The sequence below is a fragment of the Ostrinia furnacalis genome, unplaced genomic scaffold (assembly GCF_004193835.3).
Source record: "Ostrinia furnacalis isolate ACB-3 unplaced genomic scaffold, ASM419383v2 OfSCF2256, whole genome shotgun sequence".
NCBI lineage: Eukaryota > Metazoa > Arthropoda > Insecta > Lepidoptera > Crambidae > Ostrinia > Ostrinia furnacalis.
The window spans coordinates 131,780-157,198 of NW_021132495.1; the positions used below are offsets into that span (position 1 = coordinate 131,780).

At 40.6% G+C, this 25,419-nt stretch overlaps 2 protein-coding genes across 2 annotated transcripts; both read left to right on the top strand.

The window, feature by feature from the left end:
- Window positions 1-98: 98 nt before the first annotated feature.
- Window positions 99-1,362, top strand: LOC114354887 (ATP-dependent (S)-NAD(P)H-hydrate dehydratase). The gene is made up of 2 exons (XM_028307474.1): window positions 99-401; window positions 534-1,362. Exons 1-2 carry the CDS (start codon window positions 153-155, stop codon window positions 1,275-1,277), a joined length of 993 nt encoding a protein of 330 aa, XP_028163275.1. The 5' UTR covers window positions 99-152; the 3' UTR covers window positions 1,278-1,362.
- A 954-nt stretch (window positions 1,363-2,316) lies between these two features.
- Window positions 2,317-24,633, top strand: LOC114354885 (protein FAM91A1). The gene is made up of 21 exons (XM_028307471.1): window positions 2,317-2,580; window positions 2,971-3,055; window positions 3,472-3,579; window positions 4,160-4,261; window positions 5,973-6,154; window positions 6,619-6,719; window positions 7,488-7,665; window positions 8,107-8,240; window positions 14,570-14,672; window positions 14,759-14,872; window positions 14,965-15,051; window positions 16,130-16,308; window positions 18,953-19,043; window positions 19,202-19,277; window positions 20,086-20,249; window positions 21,832-21,907; window positions 22,227-22,376; window positions 22,905-23,560; window positions 23,668-23,771; window positions 23,912-23,981; window positions 24,105-24,633. Exons 1-21 carry the CDS (start codon window positions 2,509-2,511, stop codon window positions 24,213-24,215), a joined length of 2,943 nt encoding a protein of 980 aa, XP_028163272.1. The 5' UTR covers window positions 2,317-2,508; the 3' UTR covers window positions 24,216-24,633.
- The last annotated feature ends 786 nt before the right edge of the window (window positions 24,634-25,419 follow it).

A 25,419-nucleotide genomic window follows, 5' to 3' on the forward strand; every position in this document is an offset into this window, starting at 1 on the left:
AAAACATTTCATTCGACAAACACAAAGGCGAAAGGTATAAACATAAAGCTTAGATTAATAATTAATCTAAGACATAAAGGTAAGGTTAAAGGCTATAATTTACACGTCACAATAAATGTAGTATCACTGAGCAAGCAATTGGTTTAACAATCATGTATTGGATTGGTTGGTTATTTACAACTTTTTGTTTATCTTTACAAGTGCAGAACACTTATTGTTTGTTAAAAGACGAATGTCTTCAAGAAGGAATATTGTCAGATGAAAAGTTAATATCACTTTCTAAGCGTATAGTTCCTAATTTATACAGATCAAGTAAAGGTGATTCAGGTAAAATTGGAGTAATCGGTGGTTCTTTAGAATATACTGGGGCTCCATATTTCGGGGCCCTATCAGCTTTAAGGGTGAGTACTTATATTAACTACCTACTTCAAATATTTTTACCTATGTATTATTCTAAATAAATTACTTATAGCAGAAAAATATTTATTCTTTGCCATTGCCATAACAAAAATACTTCTTTCTCTTCTTTACAGGTTGGTGCAGACTTGGTTTATGTTATAACAACAGAACAAGCTGCTCCTGTGATAAAATCGTATAGTCCAGATTTAATAGTTTATCCATATTTTAGTAGAAATCATGCTACAAATATCAACAAATTATTACAGAAATTTGATGTTGTCGTAATTGGCCCCGGTGTTGGAAGGGATGAAGAACAAATTAAATTAGTATTGGATATAATTCAAGCTTGCAAAATCATGAAAAAAGCTCTAGTTATAGATGCCGATGGATTATACGCGGTGTCCACAAATGTGTCCGTTTTAAATGGATATCCAGCTCCTGGGGTAATTCTTACTCCTAACAGCAGAGAAAGTATCAAGTTAAACACTGCTATAAACAATAATACTGACGGTCAATGGCATAGATACTGGGGAGATAATGTATCTGTTTTGGTCAAAGGCCACCAAGATACATGTTATTGTAGCATCGATAAGTTTAAATGGGCTTTAATAGGTGGGGGGTCTGCACGGAGAGTAGCGGGGCAAGGTGATATTCTAGCCGGTGCCTTAGGAACTTTTTTTAATTGGGCGTTGAAAGCCGATCTGTGTGAAAATGAGCAATCAACACTACTTGCTCAAAGTGTGGCCATGTATGCTGCATCAACATTTACACGTGCCTGTAACTTAAAAGCATTCAAGGAAAATGGTCGCAACATGATTGCGTCTGATATGCTGAAAGAAATACCATCGGCATTCAGCGAAATCTTCACCAAAATCTGATAATATTTAGTTCTCCTTTTGGTGCAATGAGCACAGCTCAGTAATTATTAAATAGTATTCCACCAAACTGTTTTTTTTTTAACCTACCTTATTCAGCTTTTTATAATCACTTGTTCTATAGTTCTATACCTACCAGTCAGTTTCCAGACGTACCTACATGAAACTTGTATCCAAAATAATGTAAGATCTTAAGAGACATTTCATTAACAAATCTACATTTTTATTTGTTTTTCGACAATGGACACAGTTTTTCAACTAAGATTTTTAGCTTGAGCTTGCCTATCCTTCTTCCTACTTATATTATCTTACTAATATCCTTCCTATCCTACCTACTATCCTACTCCCCCTAATATTATAAATGCGAAATTTGTTTTTTTTTAATGCATAACAAGGCAGGTATTTGACCACAGGGATGCAGTCTAGGTGGATGTGTGGATGTTTGGATGTTAGCATGTTTGTTACTCATTCACGCAAAAATGCTGAATGGATTTTGATGAAACTTTGCAGTATTATTTTTTATAACCCAGAATAACATATAGGCTATAATTTGTAACGATCTGTGACAAACCAAATTTCACGAGGGTGAAGCCGCGGGCAAAAGCTAGTTTCCAAATAAAATATTCAGGCACATTAAATTCATCCAGGACTAGAAAATGAGCACGCTCATGCTGGAAATCCCAATTCAGAAACCAGGACTAAGTTAAGGGTTCAAAATACAGTAAAGGTAAAATGCTTTTGTAGTTTCTAATAAAAACCGGAAGTGTCGTTTTTATTTTAAAAGATTAGTCAAGTATTACAAGAAGATCATAAAATCGATTAGGATATGGATGGATTATAATATAGATTTACGTATGGCAACATTGAACTATACCTGTCAAATAAATTAAGAGTGCGTTCAGGTAATAAAAAAATATATCGTGTGTAAGTGTATATAATACTGAGGATAGAATTAAGTAAAATGAAAAATAATTTTCATTAATTTAATAAAATTATATTATTTTGACAGTGGCTCTCAATCTCAATTCTGTTTTGATTTTGAAAGAATATTATTAGAATTATAATATTTTGACAGTGGCTTGCTTTGGCAGTTGGTACAATTTATATTAGATGAACGCAGCTAATTGCAGAAATCATTTCGTCTTATCAAAATATTTGGCGATTTTTTTAATCAAGGACATTTTATTAAGTTTATTCGATGTAATTACGATTAAATGATAAATTCTCCGGTATCATGGAGGATGAAATTGAGGAATGTATTAGAAAAAAGATCCAGTGGGGGCATTTACCAGCAACAGTGAAAAAGGTATTTGATTTCTTCACACATTCCTTTCCAATACGTGTTTTAACTATTTGATTACACAAAACAATATAACAATTTATAAAAAGAGCACGTTTCTCTACGTATTCTGAATATCTCAGCACTGGAAGTGAATTATGCTAATCCTAGAAGTTTGTGTCATCTGCTGCAGTGCTGCACAACAATGAAAATATGATTTTCATAAGTGTAAATTAGAATGCTTGATGTAAATACTATAGAAATCCGTACCACATATCCTATGTATTTCAATACTCATATCTGATTTGCATATATTTGAAAAATAATAGGTATCTAATTGGTAACAGATTTGTTGTAATGAGCTAAAAGAATTTACTTACTGCAGTACCTCTAATTTACTTACTTTGTTAATTCTAGCTGCTAGGCGATTCTCCAAAGGAATATGAAAGATACATATTTGAATTCAGTATTAAAAATCAATTAAGGTACCGAGGCAGTCTGGGTATGTAAACATTTTTTTATTAAATATAAATTCAATTTTATTTTCTTATTACCTATACAAGTTTTTAAAACTTAGTGACCTAAACTGTAAATTACAACTCATTAAAGTAACTTAGTTACTTTCATCAATTTCTACAGACATAAACATAAAAATGGTCTTAAGTCATTGAACGCCGAGATGCTAGACACAATGGAAATTGTATTGTTCGAGGCTCACCGGTGAGCCGCGTGGCGTCCAACGTGTGAAAGATAACACCTTTTGACACAGTTTTTGTTGTACAGAATGTGATAAAATTGTTTTAATTTATGTACAATACCTATTGAATAAAGGAGATCACTGATTAGCTTTTCAGTTTCAGCTCTTGTATAAAATGTTATTTTAATGATGTAAAGACTAGCTTGTTACCTGGATTTCAGTGAGAACAGTCCGGAAAGATGAAAAGAAGTACTATGAGACTCTTGTGCAGAACAGCATACAGCGGCTCATGCTCTATCCCTATCACCTAGCCGACATGATTGTAAAAGGTATTTAAATACCAACTAATTAATTATGTATTTTTTATTTTTTCTCAACTAAAGATTTTCTATTTTATTTATTTTAGGACTGATATTGCTTAAGAAAATGGTGCAATAAAAAATTATGCATTTACAAAATCTGTTAACTAAACATTTGTATCGAAAACAGTTTTGCTTTTTTCTATTATTAACTTTATGGCAGTATTCTTAATTTAATAGTGAAGCTAGCTAGGTAACTAGTTTCTTAGTTATAACTTGGTCTTTGGTTTTTTAATACAAATGACAAGTGTAAAGGTAAACATTAAAGAAATTGTGTGTTATAAATTACTATTAAATACCCTCTCTAAGAGTCAATACTAATGTGTACAAACTATTAGCTATGTTTATTATTAGTGTTAGTTATTTTTTGCTATGTCGCGACAATCGGCCTTGCCTGACATTTAATATCGCGGCCGCAGCGCACAGCCGCGCGTATGTGTTTTTATTAATTAATTAACTAAAAACGTATGGTTTTATTTCTTATCAAGTAATCCATACCATGTCACAACATATCCTAGGTACATAGATAATATGTTTTCTCTATTATCAGGTTTAAGGATAACACCATTCATCTACTATGTGGAAGTGGTAGCACTTCTCATAGAGATGGAGAAGAGCTATGACACTATGCCCAACTTCACTGCTGCTGACTGTGAGTATACTCTAAAAATTTTCTATTTGTAACACCAAGAAAAACATAAATTACACCAAGCACATTGGTAACATTTTATAGCCTATATTGATCATCAATTTTGTCTTTTTGAGGATGACCTTCTGATACCTTATCTGAAAAACAGAGTCGTATTTGTGAGCAAATTAGCATTGTTAAAACATTGCACCTCCCAGCCATAAGCTGTTTGGCATGGGTGTGTAATGTATGATATAACTACATATCATATAATACTTAGAGGATATAACATCAAATTATATAAAATCGTTTAATATAATAATTATTTACTATAATAAACGAATAATATAATTTTAAAACGAATAATTTTAAGACAAATAACTATTAACTGATATAAAATGGTTTGATATAATGAATATTTTCTATAAAACTTACAATGTATACTATTTAAAACAAATAACATTCAAATCATATAAAAATAAAATGTCGAACAATCAATTGAGATAAAATTATTTTCCTATAAAACTTAAATCATATAACAATAATAATTTTATATAAAGTTCATTTGTAATAATAAGCATTGCATGCAGCAAGCAAGCAAGCAAGCGAGCAAGCAAGCAAGCAAGCAAGCAAGCAAGCTAGCAAGCAAGCTAGCATGCAGGCAAGCAAGCAGGCAAGCAGGCTAGCAAGCAGGCAAGCAAGCAGCAAGCAAGCAAGCAGGCAAGCAAGCAAGCAAGCAGGCAAGCAAGCAAGCAAGCAGGCATGCAGGCATGCAGCATGCAAATTTGACTAAAAACTTGAGACTTCTGTCACGGCTCCGGCACTGCGGGTCTCTGGCGGTCCCTCGCGTGCTAATCGTCGCAGATGGCTTTCGCTCGACACCGCGTCTTCGGCTTGCTGGCCGGCTAAGAGGCGCCTCGCTTCCAGCCACCTGCTCCTCAGCCCGCGGGCCGCCTCGCCCCTCCGTGCCTACGCGCTTCTAAATTACACTCTAGGGGTAGGGCAGACAAGACTACGTGGAGTCGGTTTTACGGCGATTCGTTTTTGTCACTAAAGTCATTTATAAGTCAAGCTAAAAAAGAACATACTTAAAGTTATATCTATCAGAAATTATATCAATTAAAGAGTATAACAAATAATATTTATTACAAGTAATGGTTATGTGAAATAATATTTATATTAAACAAAATTACATCAAATGAGTCTTAGATTAATTAAGGTTTATATCAAATGTCTTTATGCGTTGTGATTGGTATCTGAAATGATATTATTAGAAATGATTTATTATATGAAGTAAACATTATATGTTAAAAAATTATATCAAGTGTTATTATAACATACGTTTATTATACAATATGAACGTTATTGAAATGAATTTATATCATATAAACTTATATAAACTGTCACGCACCCGTTTGGCATAAGCCGCAACAAATCAATGGCGTAGTTCTCCTTAGATGGGCCCTGTATCAAAATTTAATGGGGGCCCTTTCAACTTCAAAAAAGGCTATCGAGCATCAAGATGGCTCTTTTCACAGTAAAAAACGTTATTCCCTCGATCGCAGGACCCTGGTTAGCTCCTTAAAAACCTAGGGCTTCTTTGCCTACTCTGTTTAATGGTTCATTCAGCCTTTGTAGCTAATGGGCCCCGTGTCATTGATACGGCGGTAGCTACGCCCTGCAACGAATACCAATCAACACTAAATATTGACTGACAAAGGATTTTTGCATCCAGGCCTCAGACTGCTAGGCATAGGCCGCAACGAATACCTTGAGTTGGTGGCAAAGGCCCGTTCGCTGGGCCGCCGCGGGCGCTCCAAAGCCATCCGGGCGTTGCTGCCGCGGGTCCCCCTCAATATACCAATGCAGCCCTGGTGGAGGGTGGAGCTTGGATACGTCTTGGAAGATGACGTCAAGGTAAACTGCCAGGATAGTCTTAATTAAGTCAGCGCCTGAGGTATGGCAGCGGCACAGGAGGGTGTTTTTGTGACGATCAAACGTTACCGAGACTTCAGATTTGTATTGTATGCTCTGTCAGGTCAAGCCAATATCAATGCCCGTGCTACTCCCATATCTCAAACACTGACTGAGTGTACCTAAGGCGGCGAAATTTACTGTAGTTTGTTATCATTTAAAAGTTTTTGGCTTGAAACAATGAATACAAAATCCCGTTTGTGCAATCCCTTTCTTGAATGGTTTATGATCTTCTTAAAGGAACAAACTGAAATCATAGTCCGAACTGAGATGACGCCATGTGTTCAGCTTTTTACTGATTTTTTGTTTTTAATCGAAGTCTTAATTAAAAATGTTAACCCTGAATAGCTTTTGTATTTGTACTCAATTAACGAAGATTAATATTGCCTGCTCGTTTGTTTGTGTAGCCTTTGAGTGAGAGCGAGAAGGCGCTAATAGATTTGCTAATCGACCGCGGCTCGCAGACCGCAGGCACCCTCGACTACAATATCGTCAAAACGCTGTACAGGTGAGATACTAACCATATCCTTTTAAAATATTATTTCAAAACTGCTCCATATTATGTTCTTTAACATCAGCTTTTTTGCAGTACCATTTCACTTACCTTACGAAGATATCAACAGCAATAGAAATAATAGAGTTATAAATGTTTACTACGCTAAACAATCAGTTTAGCTTTCGACATTGATATTGAGATAATTGGTTTTATCTATCTGAGATTTAACACGATCTCACGTTTGTTTGTTCATAGTAGGTAGTTATCTCGTAAGTAGCATCAAATATCTTTAATTAGGTACATTATTTTAATCAACTTTTATCATTATCATTACACGACATCCAATGCTCAACATAGAGTCAATTTTAATTTTTTTTCGGAATCGTTTAACAGGTTAAGTGGCGGTTTGGAGCAGCTGGAAATAGCTTAGAATATTAGTAAATAATGCAGTTATACCGACCTAGGTTGTTTCAAGTCACGATCTAGCAGGTCTTCGGAGAAAATTGGTACTTTATGTCACGTTTCATACAAAAAAAACACAAATTATTTTTTTAAGCTAAAGTATCAGGTTTAGTGAAAAATGTGATATGACATGTCGTGATGAGTGAGCAAAGGACTATCGATTGGCAATTTTTAAAATTCGGTATTCCGGAAAAAACCCTATGTCCACTTTATTGCCATTTCGATCCACTGTGCCGCGTGTCGGTACCGCCGGTAAAAGGCTTCATGACGAATCACGGCTGTGAAATACTTTAAAAACACCCAAACGAAATGTTTCAGACGCGGGCTGATCTACCTAGACGTGCCGATCACGGCGGCGGACCGCGTGTCGGTGCCGCCGCTCAAGGGCTTCGTGATGAACCGCGTGGCGGGAGATTACTTCGAGACGCTGCTGTACAAGGTCTTCGTGTCTGTGGATGAGCACACTAGTGTTGCTGACCTGGCTTCTGTGCTGCAGGTAATAAAACAGTTCGTTTACAGTCAGCGCCAAATAGTTCGTGGATAGCCAAAAAGTTGACAACACAACCCTATTTCAATTGTAAAAATGACGTGCTGTGAACTGACTGTACCTACACTTTAACAATAATAAGTTGAACGAAAAACGACGATCCATGACTGACTGCCTGACACACGATACAACCAGTTTTAGCATCCCTGAGTTATCGATCGCGGGTATAACGCGTTGATTTACCGTAGCTTTAAGTGTCTCAATGATCCTTAGGGACTGCGCTCATGAGCTATAATGTACTATCAGGACAGTACGGCAAGGGAGTTTCAGGTGACAGATAATAATGCACCTTATAGTTTTAATGCTACGGTTGAAATTAATGTTAAGGCTTAGCAAGCCAAGTATACCGAAGCGGCAGCCTACATTAGATGAACTTGTTCTCTCTCTCAGGTGGAGTGCGAGCTGGTGAAGCAAGCAGTGTCGTTATACTGCCGGCTGGGCTTCGCACGCAACCTGCAGCCGCCGCCCGCCGCGCCGCACCACCCCTCCTGGCGCGACGCGCTAACCACGCACCACCACCAGCCGTCAGTATACCCTCTAAAACCTAAAGCCTTAGTGCTTGTTCACGTTGACTCGCGGGCGCGGTGACGAAATATCAAACATATGTAGTGATTCCAAGGTGTTCACGTACGAAACGGTGCGGTCTAACTAGCGGGCAAGCTAGCGACTAGTGCGCGCGTAATTTCAATGGATAAAGATGTTTGTTCATGTCAAACTAGCGGAGGCGCGCGCGTTTCACTCGCGACGTCAGGTTATTGAAACGCGCTTGTGATTTTCTCATAGACTGACGTTTATTCAAATCGAAGGCAGTTAGTCAANATCATCCCCAAATTTTAAATCGATCAGCCAAGTAGTTTTTTTTGTAGACACAAAAAACCGGTTCCAAAACTTCAAAACGCTCTCCTGGAAACTTAACATTTTGCAAATACGTCGTTGTTCGACGACGCCGACAAGATGTACTTATTAGTAAGAAGTAACGTTGAAATTATTATTGTTTAAATCAGTGGTGTAGAAATACATACTTGAACAAGTCTTCGATTGGTTATTATTACAGACGTTTATTCAAATAGAAGGCAGTTAGTCAAGAACTTACACTAGCTAGAGGGCACCACTATTATTTTGTTACACAGATTAAGTATAAACTTCAACACCCTCTCTTAACAAAATAACACTGTACTTACATCTAAGTGACTTTTACTGATAGGAATTAAATTTTACAAATAACAGTATTTAATTTATTTTACACTACATAATCCCATCATATCAATAAACTTGTAATGCTTGGTAGCACAAAGACCTTTAGTAAATATGTCAGCTGGCATGGAAGGAGTTGGCAAATAATTAATTTTAACTTTATTATTAGCGACACATTCTCTAGTAAAATGGTGTCGCACATCAATGTGCTTTGTTCGCTTATGGAATAACGGATTATAAGCTAATTTCAGAGAGCTTTGACTGTCAGTATATAAGCACAATGGTCTGTCTTTATCAGAAGCATGTAGTTCTAACATTATATTCTTTAGGTAAATCGCTTCTTTGCATGCCTCTGATAAAGCCATGTACTCAGCCTCTGTACTAGACAGGGCCACTGTTCTCTGTTTGCGAGATTCATAACTTACAATACATCCTGATAACACAAAACAATAACCCGTGTAAGATCTTCTATCTATATTGCAAGTTGCCCAGTCTGTATCTACAAAACCTTGTAATTCTTTATTATTTTTTATAAATTTTAACCCAAAATTTTTAGTCTTTTGCAAATATCTTAATAACCTTTTTAAGTGATTCCAATGACTTTCGTTAAAGCATGTATTATATTGGCTCAAAAAACTGACACTATAGGAAATATCAGGGCGTGTAAGTACTGACAAATACATAAGTGATCCAACTAACTGTTGATAAGGAAAAGTTTCAGTACAATCTTTAGTAGCTTTTTCTAATTTTAAGTTCACTTCTATTGGTGTATCTATAGTTTTACAATCAAGCATATTAAATCTTTTTAAAATATTGTTCACAAATTGTTCTTGATCCAAAGTTACACAGTTATTTTTAACATTTACATTCATACCAAGACAATTTTTTATCTGTCCTAAATCTTTAATTTTATATTCAGACTCTAAAACTCTTTTCAAATCTTTGTAGGTTTTATCACAATTATAGAAGACAAAAAAATCGTCTACAAATAAAGCTACAAAAACTTTAACATTTTCATGACTTTTTATAAATAAACAGGGTTCATATTTGGACTTTTGGAAACCCAATTTCAACAAACTTGATTCTACCTTTATGTACCAGGCTCTGGCTGACTGTTTCAGCCCATAGATTGCCTTTTTTAACTTCAAAACTTTATTCTGACAATTTACAAAATTTGAATTTTCTGGTATTTCCATAAATACACATTCATCAATATCACCATTAAGAAAAGCTGTTGGCACATCCAAATGATTCATTTTCAGATTAAATTGTACACTCAAAGCAAAAAGTAATCTTAAAGTTGAGTAACGTAAAACAGGAGCAAAAGTTTCATTAAAATCAGTACCTTTGATTTGTGTGAAGCCCTTGGCGACAAGACGAGCTCTGTAGCGCACATTATCTTGGTCATCACACTTCTTTTTGAAAACCCATTTATTTTGAACTACTGTGCCTTCACTGGGTCTGTCCACTAATTCCCAAGATTTATTGTCCTCGAACGACTTTAGTTCATTTTGCATAGCACTACACCACTGAACCTTTTCAGGTCCTTGAAGAGCGTCCTGGAGAGATATTTGTTCACTGGAGGGGTCCTCAACACAAATGTTCGCGAAACCGTACCTATCTGGCGCACGACGAACACGTTTACCATGTTGAATGTCAGCATGGCTCGATGAAGTGGATATTAAGTCATCTGCTGTCAAGCATTCACTGAAATCTTCATCCTGGTCACTTGATGATGATGTTTCACTCAGGATATACGTAGGGTCATGTTCGGTGGTTGTCTCCTCAGTGCTCCCCTCACTCTCCTCTTCTACTGCTTCTCCTGCTGGCTCCCTCTCTTCAACCATAATCTCTGTTCTGTCATTCCTTGGTTTCTCCATCACAACAACATCTCTTGCGACAGTTATTTTGTGAGTCTTTTCATTGTATAGTCTGTACCCTTTCACATTTTCAGAATACCCAACAAGTCTTAGCATTTCAGATTTCTTATCCCATTTTTCACGTCTCACTTTGGGAATGTGGGTCATCACTTGACTTCCAAAGACTCTGATATGGTTGAGATTAGGCTTTCTGCCATTCCACACTTCATAAGGTGTTTTGTTGTTGTCCAGTCCAGCTGCTGGTGACCTGTTTTTGAGGTACACCGCTGTATTTACAGCTTCTGCCCACAAATGTTTATCAAATGAAGCCTCAAATAAAAGACAGCGTGCTTTTTCTACAATTGATCTATTGTACCTTTCACACAACCCATTTTGCTCAGGTGTGTAGGCAACTGTCTTCTGGTGAATAATGCCGTTTCTTTTCAAGTAGTTTTCCATTTCTACTGAACAGAATTCACCACCATTATCTGATCTGAGTATTTTTATCCTCTCTGAGTGTTGATTCTCAACTTGCTCTTTAAATTCTCTAAAATACTTGAATGCTTCATTCTTTTCCTTCAGGAAATAAACAAAACACATGCGGCTGAAGTCATCGACGAATAACAGGTAATATCTTGCTGAACCAAGTGATTTCTTTTCCATTGGTCCACACAAGTCAGTGTGAACCACTTCTAGGATTTTGCTACTTGTGCTGGAGCTGAGGGGAAAGGGCAGCCTCGCTTGTTTACCCTCGCAACATACTACACAATTTGATTTGCTCTTATCACACTTTTCTTGGTAAGATACGCCTTCAACTGCACCTTTCTTCATCTTCTCAAGGTCTCTCATGTTTATATGACCTAATCTTCTATGCCATGTATCACAAGTGGTCTGCACTGCCGCTGCTAATAGTTGCTCTGACTTCTCAATGTTTAATCTGTACACATCATTCTCCAGGCTTGCTTCACCAATACATATGTTCTGAGCGTTGTAAATGTAACATCCTCTCTTGTTAAAGGATATTCTGTTACCATTTGCAATCATTCTGCTCACTGATAATAAGTTTGTGGTGAGCGTGGGGATGCACAAAACATTTTTGACTTCTACCTTGTGCGTCGTTCCATTGACTCGCGTGGTTAACTGAAGATCTCCTGAGCACAACACTGGTACTTTCGTGCGGTCAGCGACTATAATCTCCTTAATTTTCGGTTCATTAGATATGTTTGTCAACAAACTTTTGTCTGACACCATGTGAGCGCTCGCGCCTGAGTCGACGTACCAGTCGTTTTGGTTAAACTCGCGCGTAATAAAAACTGCACTCAACACATTCGCGTTCGAACTTGATTTCTGTCTGTCTTTATGTAATAGGCGGCACTGGCTTTTAAAATGGCCAATCTTTTTGCAGTGATAGCAACGAATTTGCTTTTTCTCGTTTTGGTTGACATTTCCACTGACAGATGGGAGTGTTCCATTATTGCTATTTCCGCTACCGTGTCGCCCTTGCGCCTGTAGAGGGCGCTTCGGAGCTTGTGCAATAAGCGCGCCTTCCGACTTAACCTCAAAGTCCGAACTCATGTCTAATAACTTGGTTTTTATAGCATCAGCACTGATTTTTAGCCCAGAATGCTCGATGGCCATTATCATGGGACTAAATCTCTCGGGAAGTCCCGCCAGTAGCAACGAGCCGACCCACTCATCATTGATTTCGAAACCCGTTCCACTTAATCTTTGTGCAGTTTCCACGAGCTGGTTCACGTAGCTGGTCATCGAATCGCAACTCTCCAATCGTATTGAAATAAGGCTTCTTAGAAGAGTAATCTTGCGTGTGAACCCAGAATCGTCGAATAACGATTTCAATTTATTCCACAAAGCTTGAACTGTGGCTTCGCTCTTGATGTGGACATATAATGATGGATCGATCGTCATTATAATCTTTGCCCTGGCCTTCTTGTTCTCCGACTCCGACAAACCCGCCGCGTCGTTCACGTCCACGCCTTCGAGTATCATGAAGTTCTCCACGGCAAAAGCCCAATCGTCATAGTTTTCTCTTCCCTTCAATTTGGGGACGTTCACTGCGTAGTTTCCCGACATTTTTAACACTGATACTATAAAATTCACACCGAAATACTATTAAATCGTGGCCTGGGCCCATAACCTATTGAAACGCGCTTGTGATTTTCTCATAGACTGACGTTTATTCAAATCGAAGGCAGTTAGTCAAGAACTTACACTAGAGGGCACCACTATTATTTTGTTACACAGATTAAGTATAAACTTCAACACAGGTAAGTTCAACCAGTTTGAACTTGTCGCTAGAAACGATAGTACGTCACACTCGCGCGAACGCCTGGTGGTTGATGTGAACACGAGCTCGCAACGTTTCCCGCGCCCGCGCGTACCTACGTGAACAAGCACAATATATACGTACTATCAGCCGCACTGCTGCTAGTCGTTCAGTTAACCGAAAATCCAAAATTGTATGTACTATCGGGGACTCTTCCGCCTGACCACTTTGTAGAAATTTTAGCGTAAGCGCATCGCTCCGGTCACGTGCTCACCCCGTCTCTAATTGGTTACGCATTTTACTATATTTTTACTACGACCAATAAGAGACAATCAGGGCTTAGGTTGCAATACGAAATGTGCGATAGCAATTTTGTGACCCGAGCGGGCAATCGCTAGTTCAAATTTTACACGAAGCCTCATATAATATTTTGTAGCGATTCTTAATTGGGTTTCAAATTGACTAAAATGCGACGTTGCCAAACGAGCGCTACGGATGCGGGTAATAAGCAATACTCAATCCTAAGTGCTTTACATAGAGCTTGGTTTGCTAGGGCAAACATCTACAGTGGTGCGCCGACGCTGCTTAGACTTGAAACATGAATGAACGGGGGCGGAGCAAAATCGAGCGTGTGTGTGCAAACAATTTAGGCCCTTAAGGTGTCAAGGCGTTCGAGTCCCCGATAGTACACCGGGAGCGGCCAACCACGCGACTAGACGCTTTTCCAGTTTAATATGCAATCGCTTGCGGCTAACCGCATTATGAGTGTGAGGCCTAAGGCTTCTACGCTTGCGCTGGTGGCGTACGTCAGCCGAGCGCACGAATAAACACTTATATGAGGCACCATAATATCTCATGGCACGACGCGCTCACCACGCACCACCACCAGCCGTCAGTATACCCTCGGAAACCTTTAGGGCCTGCGCTAAAACATATGCGCACGCCCGCTTTTTAATGCACCGAAATGCAAGCCAGTTTTAGCGGAGGCGGAACGCGAAATGCAATTAATTATTGCGATAATGGACGTAGGTGTAGCCACGACTTACCGCGATAATTTGATAACGGCATTAACATTGCTGTTTGGCGTTAGACGATAGCTCAAGTGGCGGTACGTCAGAGATTAACGCGAGAATTAATGCGACAAAGCGGCCACACCACACTACGTCAGTGTATCAATAATTATTGCGCTAGTGGGCATTGACGTTAGGCGTTAGTGTGGCCCCAGCATTATAGGCTTGATATACTCCTACACTGGCATGGGTCGCGTATGTCAGCCGAGCGTACGAATAAGTGAACACCATGCATATGAGGCATCATATGCATCTTATTACGATGTAATACCGCCGACTCATTTCCCAGCATAGCGCGCGCGCACTAAAAGTTTATAAAGCCATGTCATTATAGTAAATTAAAATATTCATTATCAGATGGACATAAACCCGTCCCCTCATAAAATCGAGTTAATCATTCTTCATCGCTTTTTTTCGTATTTTTTTACATTGAATCCTTTTTACAGGTACAGACAAATCACACCACTAACCTTCGACCCCAGCGGTGACGAAGAAACGTTACAAATGGAGCCGGTGCTCATAAAACAAGAACCGTCTACCTCCAAACAGGTTGTCATTTCACGCTTAGAGTAAACAAATAAGAGTTCCTTTAGGAGTGGTATTAACTATATATAATAACTGTTTTTTTTTTTCAGAATTATGAAGAGCCAACCGAACCATCTAATAATGGTGGTAGTGCAGGCAGAAGAGTGGCTGTTCTTTTTGACTCTACGCTAGCAGCATACCTTATGATGGGGAACCTGTCACCGGTAAATTTGCACTCTATTGTCTATGTCATAAAGTCGGCTTTCACCTGTGACTGCTTCATGATGTGAATAATAAAACACGATATTTGTTTTAGGATCTCAAAAGTCATGCGGTGACGTTGTTTGAAGTCGGAAAACTGTGTGATGAGAGCTTGGACAGTTTACTTATGGAATTAGATAAGGTATTTATGTACATAATGTCAACCAAGTTTATCTGGAAAGTCTCACTTGTGATTTGGAAGTGTTTTTATGATATTTTGAGGCAGACACTATTAACCACGCTACGTCTTCCAGCTCGTGGTCGCCACTCAAGAACCTTCCTGCCCCAGCGGCCATCAGCTCTTCGAGCTATGTGCCCCGCCCACTGCCACTTGATTTGAGCGATTCTGCGGGCTATGTCAGTCACTCTGGTTCTCCTACGGATCTCCTCATTTCTGATTCGATCACGCCCACTAGGTGGACCGACGATCTGGTGAAGGTCGCGGGAGGTACCTGGATGCAAGCGGCGCAGGACCGGTCTTTGTAGAAATCCTTGGGGGAGGCCTTTGTCCAGCAGTGGACGTCTTTCGGCTGAAACGAACGAACGAACTAATGAACTATAAACCAATCATTCGACATCAATAGTCAATAGCGAAAAGGTGACGTCAAATCTTGTCCTTGTCTATGGGAGATGCGTTTTTGACAACTCCTTCGAATTCCTGATTATAGATGACCTAAACTGAACCGTCCCACTCATTGACAGGGGGGCGCCACCATCGTTCAACTATATAGTTTCTAACATGGCAAAAATCATGGCAACCAGCGATCCGGTATTGACGGTGGCGCCCCGCTGTCAATGTCACGGGTAGGACAGGTCAGTATATTGGGTCTATAATTTGGTCGCGGGTCCAATGACAATTTAACTTTCCCCGGGACAAACTTGACCTTCATTGGTAGGGTTTTTATTGGCGGTAGATCCTGGCTACACAGGAGTTGTAGCGGTTGGAACGAGAGGTGGGAATAGTCCCGTAGTATCTTCTACCCCAGGGTTTCCCAATTTTTTTTTGCCAAGGAACCCTAATTGATTATACTTTTCCTAACGGAACCCCCGTACTACTCCGCCCGCACGCCCTGCCCCTCCCTTGTGCGTAAACAAGTCGGTGCGAGCGAACAACGTCGGTCACGAAACGTGGGATAATATTTTTTACGGAACCCTTGCGGCCTTTCGACCACCATTCGGGAACCGCTGTTCTACCCTATTCTAATTTTAAAACATTGCAGGTGGTCGCCGACCCCGAGATAGAGGGCGAGGCGCGCCGTTATTTGGCGGCGGCCGCCTGCCTGCGTGTAGCGCTGCGAACGCTGCGCCCGCGACTCCGCCCGCTAGACTTGCTGCGCTGTGAAGCGCTGCATGCGCTTGGGGCGCAGGCGCGCGCTCGGCTACTGGCCACTAAGTATAGGTATGTTGGATATGAATGCAGCGACACTATCGTCCATTGCCACTCGTGTGAGCCATTGAAAAGATCACTAAACTTTACTTAAACGAAAGGAACGTTCAGCACTTACTGCACTATAGATAACCCACGGTGAAATAACGTTCATTATCATCATCATTTCAGCCACAGGACGTCCAATGTTGAACATAGGCCTCTCCCAATGATTTCCACATTGCCCGGTTGGTAGCCTGTATCCAGCGCCTTCCTTCTATCTTCATGAGCTCTGCGTTTTCCGTAGTGGCCTCCACTCCATAACCTTGCTGCGCCATCGGCCGTCAGTTCTGTGTACTATATGCCCTGCCCATTGCCACTTCAGCTTGCTAATCCGTCGGGCTATGTTAGCGATTTTAGTTCGTCTACCTTATGTATGTAACCATAGAGATATAGAGAGATGCCAGCTAATGCGCTGAGTTCGAACTCGGTGTCGCATTAGAAATTCACACACACAAAGAAATCAAAATATGTGCTCATTATTATAGTCTATCCAATATAGCTTGATTAGAATGACAGCTGCCATCAAAAGTAACGACATAACTTTGTAGTAGCGATCAATGAGAGCTAAATATTGGCGGACAAGAAATAATTCACGTCTGACCTACAAACAATATTTTCGACGACAGTGCTTCCAAAAAAAATGTTAATTTCGTGTAAATGCAGCGTTAAATTACACCAATAAGTAGTAATTCGAAATTATAAAAATCAAGCTAGAGTATTAACGATGTCTCTACAAGGTTATCTCGAGTTACAAAAATGTTACTGTTGGGACATATCGACAAATGTCATATTAAATTAAAACTAATTTTTTAACATATTTAACAAAGGACATCATCCATTTTGGTCCAATTATCTCTTCTGCGCATACCAGTCGTTTCAAGTCACTTCAAAAATCCATTGGTGTCAGGTCCGAGGATCGTGGTGGCCAAGCTACTGGACCCCTCGTCCAATCCACTGTTCACCAAACGTATTATTCGCGCACTTGACGTCCTTATTGTGGGGGAGCACCATCCTGCTGGTAGTAGAGCATTTGGTGTAATGCTAAGGGTACGTCATCAAGCATTTCGTCTAAGACGTCTTGCAGACACTCCAAGCACCATTTTGATTAAATTATTCGTTGTTTGAATACACTTCACTCATTTTTGTATTATTTATAACGTGATTTGTGTTTGATGGATTTCTCAGTTTTTTACAAGTGTCAAAAAGACATTTTAAAGACAATAGATTGCAATAGATATTTAAAAATACAATAAAAAGTAAAAAAGTCTCCATCGCCATCGCCAACAAGTGATGTGCATGCGTTACGATAATTAGTGGTGTGTTTAACAGATTGTCGATAAAATAAAATTCTCAAGATTAAAAAAAAAATATTTCGGGCATTATTTTTTTACGGATTTGTGTTCAGTATCAGTAATATAGTAACCTCTGTAAATATGGCAAGAATGCAAAGTAACACCCTGTATAAGACTTCTGTATTAACTGGAAGGTGGCAAGACGGTGCTGGATGTAGGTATATCAACTGGTCAGTATGGAAATCATTGGCGGTGGCCTATGTTCAGCAGTGGATGTCCTGTGGCTGCCGCCTCTGAGGTCTAGTGGTAAGACCACCTGCTTCAGACGCAGAGGTCCGATTCCCAACCAGTTAGGTAACCTAACCATCAGGTGAGATACAGGCCAAGAGCTTCCTCGTTGTGGATAAAAAAAGTGGACCTTTAAAGAGAAATTAAGTAACATTACTTTATGATTATTTTGTATCCTAATGCTGCAATCATTTTCGCTATTAAAGTTTATGAAATGCGTTTTTCGTGTTGGACAAAGTGCGTAAATTAAATATTGATTGCATTGCACTGTAGCAAAACCGTCGTATGGACTCTTAAAATAATGGACTGGAACGCTCACGGGCTACTTCTGTTGCGACCTACAGGGTTATAGCTGGCATTATCGCTGCAGGGTTCAAAACTGCGATGCGTATACAGGGTGTCTGTAAAGTAAGCTCAATCGATACTTAAAATCCCATCTTATTTTACGGGACAAGTATCATCAAACAGCATCTCACTAAATATCTTTCTTATTTTGCACAAAAAAACTTACAATTATCCTACTCTACTAATATTATAAATGTAATAGTGTGTAAGGATAGCTGAATGGACGGGTGTCTGGATGGATGTTTGTTACTTTTTACGCTTAAACCACTGAACCAAATGAGATGAAATGGCANCTAATCAAGCTATATTGGATAGACTATATCAACTGCGGTATCAGTACTCAACGTTCGAATAATCTTTAGTACTACACAAGCAATGTAAACTGTTTACATTATGAGGTCGCCGCTGTCATCATTGCTGTCACGAGCAATGTGTTCTGTTTTTGGGCATATTGCTGCGACACCGGCCCCGCCCCCGTGTCACATCTCAAACAAAAAATCAATCAAAATCCTTCTCCGTAATTATATTTCTATCGCGACTGTGCGACGGGCGCCCGCAGTGAGTGTGCGAGCGCGACAGCAACATAATTACGTGCGAGCGATAAGGATGGGTAGCTTAGGGTCATTGGACAAAATTCTACGTGCTCGCAGACCAGACTATAGTATACTATGTAACCCTGTGTATTGCAGGCTGGCGATATCGACGGCGCCGCTGTGCAGGGAAGCACGCGCAGGGGCGGCGGCCGGCTCGCTGCCGCACGTGGGGCCCGCGCCGCCCGAAGCCGCCACGCCCTGGATGCGCCTCTACCTCTACCACGTGGCCGGCTACGGGCCGCCCACGCTGCTGCTCACCAAAGGTGCGCCCTCGTCCACCGTCCACAGTGTACCATGCAGACTACAGGCCGGGCCCAGGCCGCACGTGGGCCCGCGCCGCCCGAGGCCGCCACGCCCTGGATGCGCCTCTACCTCTACCACGTGGCCGGCTACGGGCCGCCCACGCTGCTGCTCACCAAAGGTGCGCGACTTCTAACTTGGTGAAACTGTGTACTTCAAACACTCAACGTTGAGGCCATCAAAAAAAAAAAAATAGCCGTGGCAGTGGCAGCCTTCAGTTACGGCTTTTTTACACATAAAGGTTCGTCTGATCGCCATCGCTGCACGCCGGCTGATCGCGTGTGGTCGCGTTGGTTTGACTAAACCTTAACTGCGATGCGACGTTGCATTGTAAAAATCTACGAATTCCCAACAGCAATTCGTATCCCAGTTTTTTGCATTGCGAATTCGCATTTTGCGTCGATTAGCATTTTTGCGCACAAGCCCCTTTAGGGCTAACGCTAAAACTTGCGTAGGCGCACGCACGCGTATTTGTAGCTAAAAATAGTATGAGCTGCGAAAGTGGGCGTGGACGCATGCGCGGGATTTCAATACGCGTAGCGGTGGGTGGTTGCACGTCACGCAAGGGCGTGTAATTGCGCGCTATGGGTAGATATACGTACGCGGCGGGTGCTTGCATCGGACGTCCGGAGCGGGTACCCGCTGCGTGCACCCGCTCACCTGCATCGGACGTCCGGAGCGGGTACCCGCTGCGTGCACCCGCTCAAGTTTTACGTATACCCTAAGCGTATTTATTTTCCTTTAATAGGGCAGAGCAAGTCTAAATTTTTCATTGTTTTTCAAGGGTGTAAGGTTGAATTTGTCCAGCAGTGGACGTCATTTGGCTGAAACAACAACAACAACAAGGTTGAATTTAAAGTGGGAACTCTATTCCCATAGCCTTATTAAGGGTTATTTACTTTTTTCTCACAATAAGTTCATTACCCCAGGCACAGTGCTGCGCTGCATCCCGCGCGCGCTTCTAGGCTACTCGCGGCTGGCGGTGTCGTGGTGGGGCGCGGAGGCAGCGCTCGAAGGCGGCACTGCGCTGCCCGCCGCCGCCGCTCTCGCCGCAGCAAATTCGGCGCTTAGGCGCGGCCCTGTGTTACTACAGGTCAGTGTTACCTGTAGTATATGTATTACGTTTCACAGTCTTTTAAAATCACTTTTTTTCTCGAAAGCTGTTGAAGATAGACCACGGGTTTCTTTTAGGAATTTACTTAGATTTACTTGTTAAATCATGTCATCTATTCACCAAAAAATGTCCGCTTCCAAATGATTTTAAAAGACTGTGCGTTTCTATGAAGATGACCTACTCATTTGTATTTACTGTAGTGTCACCTCGCACTGGGTACAACATAGGTAGTGACAGAAGACAATCACCGGTGTGTACTTCATTTTGCATTACGCACACATACGAGTCTCAAGCGGGCGGCGTTCGTCCTTGCACTGGTTTAGACTGGCTTGGCACTTTGTCCTATCTATTTCATTCTGGGAGTGGGTAGTCAATGCGAAAAAACGCTCAACGGTTGAAATGTGCAGGTGTCAAAATGACCATATGGACCGGCTGTTAGTGTGGCTATAGAGGCTGACTTCGGTAAAATGATGTGACGTGAGGTGCCAAACTGCGGAAAATGACGGAGGAAATACATGATTTAGCATGAATGATCATGAATAATATTAACTACTTATTTACCTCTCAGTGTCTTGAGGCAACTTAAAAAAGTACATTCTGTGTTTTTATTATTATTTAGGCAGTTAAATACTGCACAGTATTTAGTACACCATTTTCTTTATTTTCTTCCATCATACACAAGAATACGCGTGCGTAAGTCAATGTTCGCTCATATGTCTGTGTGTGTGTGTCTGTGGCCTTGTCGAATAGTATCCTGTAGGTGGGCCATCGTGCGTGTTTTGTTTTCGATGTAAACTCGCGGAGATGACCAGGCCTGGTACAACATAGATAGTGACAGAAGACAATCACCGGTGTGTACTTCCTTTTGCACTACGCACACAGACGAGTCTCAAGCGGGCGGCGTTCGTTCTTGCACTGGTTTAGACTGGCTTGGCACTTTGTCCTATCTATTTTGCGGTGTCGTGGTGGGGCGCGGAGGCGGCGCTGGAGGCGGCACGGCGCTGCCCGCCGCCGCCGCGCTCGCCGCAGCCAACTCGGCGCTTAGGCGCGGCCCTGTGTTGCTGCAGGTAAGTGTCATTGACCCCTTTTCGGCGTCACTTGTGACCATAGTCCGGTCCGGGAGCACGTAGAATTTTTTCCAATGACCCCAAGCTACTCATCCTTATCGCTCGCGCGTAATTATATTGCTGTCGCGACTGGGACGGGCGCCCGCAGTTAGTGTGCGAGCGTGACAGCAACATAAGTACGCGCGAACGATAAGGATGGGTAGCTTGGGGTCATTGGACAAAATTCTACGGGCTCCCGGACCAGACTATAACATTTGTTTTTTACCTGAGTATCCCTTTACACATGACGCTCGATATTCTTCGTCGTTCGTTACTTCTTCTTCTATGCCTTTTCCTATTGTTTGTTACTGAGGTATTATATCTGTGCTACGTTAATGCTGTGTCATGTCTGCGCTGCTTTGTCGTCCGTCTATGCTGGACAAATGCTAGTGTAAAGAGACACATAAACTGTCAATCAAGTCAAAATACGTACTGATCTATTTATTTTCTTGCAGGCGGCTGGTGTGCGACAAGCTGCATCCTTCACACATATCATGTTCCCACCTGAAAACGACGAACGGTATGGCAATGGTAAGTAATGATGATTGATTAGTCAAGTTTTTTTAACTAAAGCCCGTTTTCCACCGTCCAAGACGAATGACCTAAGGATTTCTAGCGAAGCGGTCTTCGTGTACATAAAGTAGGATTACTTTTCCATCGGGAAAGAGTTGGAGTACATATTGATTTGATGAGCAAGCTCATTTTTACTCTTTATCATTTTCGCTCGACTCTTTGTTGGTGGAAACTGATATATGCATTTTTGTATTACGAGGTAAACGGAACCATTAATAGGCTCACTCCGCTCGCGGTGAAAAACTCGCTTATAATAAAATTAAATAATATGTTACAGACCCATACCAATCGCTGTGGTACCGTCACGCGGGGCTCCGACGATTGCTGCAGCGGCTACGACTGACGCGCAGCGCGGGCTACGTCACGCTGTGCGACATCGGCGTGCCCGACCTCGGCTGCGCGCGCCCGCCGCCCGCCGTGCAGCTGCGTACGTCACCTCACCTGGAGTTTAGGACGCGCGCCGTGATAAACTTTTATCGCGCGATAAGTCCATACATTTGTCGCCTGAAAACGATGATAAGATTTTATCGTGGCGCGCATCCTAGACCGACTGGAGTTAAGAACTCGTGCCGTTATATTGTCTTATCAAGCATTATATTGTCTTATGCAAAGCATTTAATCGATGTTACACGATAATCCCATACTTTTATCGCAAGGGTGGATTCGACCAAACAAGAGTAAATATTAATCTCAGTATAAATCGTCAGTTGTTCGACATTTTAACATATTTCCCATATTGAAATTGTCAATGTACCAGTTACACCAGGAGTTATTCTCGGATAAAAGTTTGTCGAATCGGGCCTTAATCGACGATAAAATTATTCGTGACGCGCGCATCCTATGATCCTAGGCCGGCTGAGAAAAAAAATGTGAATCTGTCCCATGCCCCTCTGAACCTCGCTATGTATAAGATAACGCTCTGGTCTAATCTTCCGAAATATTATATTTTTTTCAGTACCGTCTAGAAAGAAGAAAGACGTCTGCGGCATTGCGAAACCTGTCAGCGAGATATCACTTTCCTCCAATGATTCCACAGAAAAAACTGCCGCCGACTACTCAAAAAGGTTACAGTCGCCCATAGAGTCCCACTTCGCCGTCACGCCGACCATCGACAGTAAAACTAGTTCCCCTGCCAATGGATTCACTAGTGTGGAATGCGGGCAGCTACTTTGCGAGGAATTAGACAATCTAGCAATCGATGACGATTCGAAACAGACGCATCAAAGCAAGGAATCGATCGCGGGCTCAGACGACATCGTCCAAATCAACTCGTCGTCCACCAGCATCGAAGACTTGAAAGAAAAAAGCGATCTCAAGAAAAACTCCTTAGAAAATTCCACGAGCAAAGAATCGATAAGTTTTTCAGATGATTTGGTTGCGATAAACTCGACGTCGATCAGCGTGGAGAATTTGAAATTCGATAGCAAGAAAGGAAGTGATACCGCGAGCGAGAAGTCGATGAGCCAGTTGAACGATTTGTTGAGTCCGGCGGAGGAGTCGATATCGATGTTTACGCAGTTATCGAACAAACTAACGGAGATTACAGCAGAGGGTGATAGCGGGGTTGACACCACGCACAATTTGTCAGACGACGAAACTTGTAAACCCGAGGTAATCATTTTATGACTACAATACAAACTTATAAAGTGCACTTAAGCTTATACTTTTATACCATAGTTAGTAAATGGTGTTTATTACGATTATCTTATTATTTTCAGAAATGGACTATCCTTGATCTGCAGTTCGGTATCCCGTTATTTGACGAGGTGCTGTGCGAAAAAATATGCCAATGTATAGTCGAAAGGATAGCCAAACCTGACTTGTAAGTAATAATTCCTTTGAGGGTAGTTGGGTGTGAGTTAAATCACTCAATGAAAACATAAAGTCGAATTTGTTTACTTATTATATTTCGACATAGTCTTATTTTGTGTCAATAGCTGACGTTCTTATTTACCTTCTCAGGTTTGAGAAAGTGAAAGAAGACAATGACTTCATTCGTTCTGATGTCCTGAAATTCGTGTCACAATGCCAAGTAAGTAATTTTATTGTTATCAACTTTATCCCAAGTATCCCAACGGGATAAGGTTCAAAATCAAATGGTGTAAATTGTAAGTGTGTAGTACTGATAAATAAATTATGTACTGTACGTTTTCAGTACTATCCTGGCGAAGACATGGGTATAGTAAAACGAGGTACACTAGTGCCTTTACCCCGAAGAAACCTCGTTTTCGAGAACGGGAGAATCAGCGAGTGGGCCGGCAAATGATACCGTCCCGCTCGCACGCGCCATATCCACCCATCGAGAAACGCTTTTGAAAGAGACAGCTATTTTTGTGGAGTTCTTTTTCAAACTTTACTGGATAGTGATCGTGTAATTGGTTACAATAATGTAGCTAGTTTTCAGGCAGTAGAGATTGTTTACATACAAAATGAAAAGCATACAGGTGTTATAGATTTTAATATGTTGATTTAGAGCACAACTTATGTTATTTTGGCTTGTCTAAAAGCTTAATAAAGCATTTTTTTTATAACTGACTATTATAAATTAAAATAACTGTAATACAATTTCTTTTGTAAATAAGTTTCCTAGTATTATTATAACATATACTTGCAAGTTTTTATGCAGATAGCCATTTTTTTGTTTCATCTATAATATTATTTTATTTAATGAATCCTAATGAAAAGGACAATGACCAAAAATGTATGGAGTGTGGTCCAAATGTCCACCACTAACGAGACCTATGTAGTAAAATAGTCTACTAAATACTAATTCATTATAACCAAACCGCAATCAAAAATATGCTGTCAGTAAAAAGTTATGACTGAATGAAAAGTCATGTTTTTTACCTTTTCATCCGAAAAATGTTCTTGATATCATTCTATCCATCGCAAATTTTGGATTAATCTATGCATGTTATGTCATGTCGCTAAGTGCGCCGTGTTAGATTCTCGCTAAAAGAAAAAAAAAAAGCTGAGAAGAAAGACAACAATATTGGAATTATGGTCGGGTGGTCGCTGCTCCGCCCCTATTGGTTGTAGGGTGATGTTATATAACCTAAAACCATCCTTGATAAATGGGCTATCCATAACAAAAAAAAATTTTCAAATCGGACCAGTAGTTCCTGAGTTAGCGCGTAAACTACTACAATTTTTCATACGGTCATAACTTTTTACTGACAGCTTATTTTTTTTTCGTCCCATATTGAAAGTTAATCTGTATTTAATGGACTATAAGCCAATATAGGTCTCAATAGTGGTGGACATTTGGACCACTTTTGGTCATTGTCCTTTAAATCTAATGGCGAGAACACATTACTACATAAAATTTCTTTTGGCTCAACTCGAGTTAAACTTACTCGTATGTTATTTCCAAAATAAAACGTTATAAGAAATGCTTCAAACAAAGCACTTGAAATGAAGTAATGTTAACGAGTCATTGCTTATGAATGAATGTTAATACTTTATGTTTA

Bases quoted from the DNA above. Each gene is read 5' to 3' on its own strand.
- LOC114354885 (XM_028307471.1), top strand. From the start codon at position 2,509: ATGGAGGATGAAATTGAGGAATGTATTAGAAAAAAGATCCAGTGGGGG. The intron at 6,720-7,487 runs GTGAGATACTAA...GAAATGTTTCAG, and splicing joins ATCGTCAAAACGCTGTACAG to ACGCGGGCTGATCTACCTAG. The intron at 7,666-8,106 runs GTAATAAAACAG...TCTCTCTCTCAG, and splicing joins ACCTGGCTTCTGTGCTGCAG to GTGGAGTGCGAGCTGGTGAA.
- LOC114354887 (XM_028307474.1), top strand. From the start codon at position 153: ATGTATTGGATTGGTTGGTTATTTACAACTTTTTGTTTATCTTTACAA. The intron at 402-533 runs GTGAGTACTTAT...TCTTCTTTACAG, and splicing joins GGGCCCTATCAGCTTTAAGG to GTTGGTGCAGACTTGGTTTA.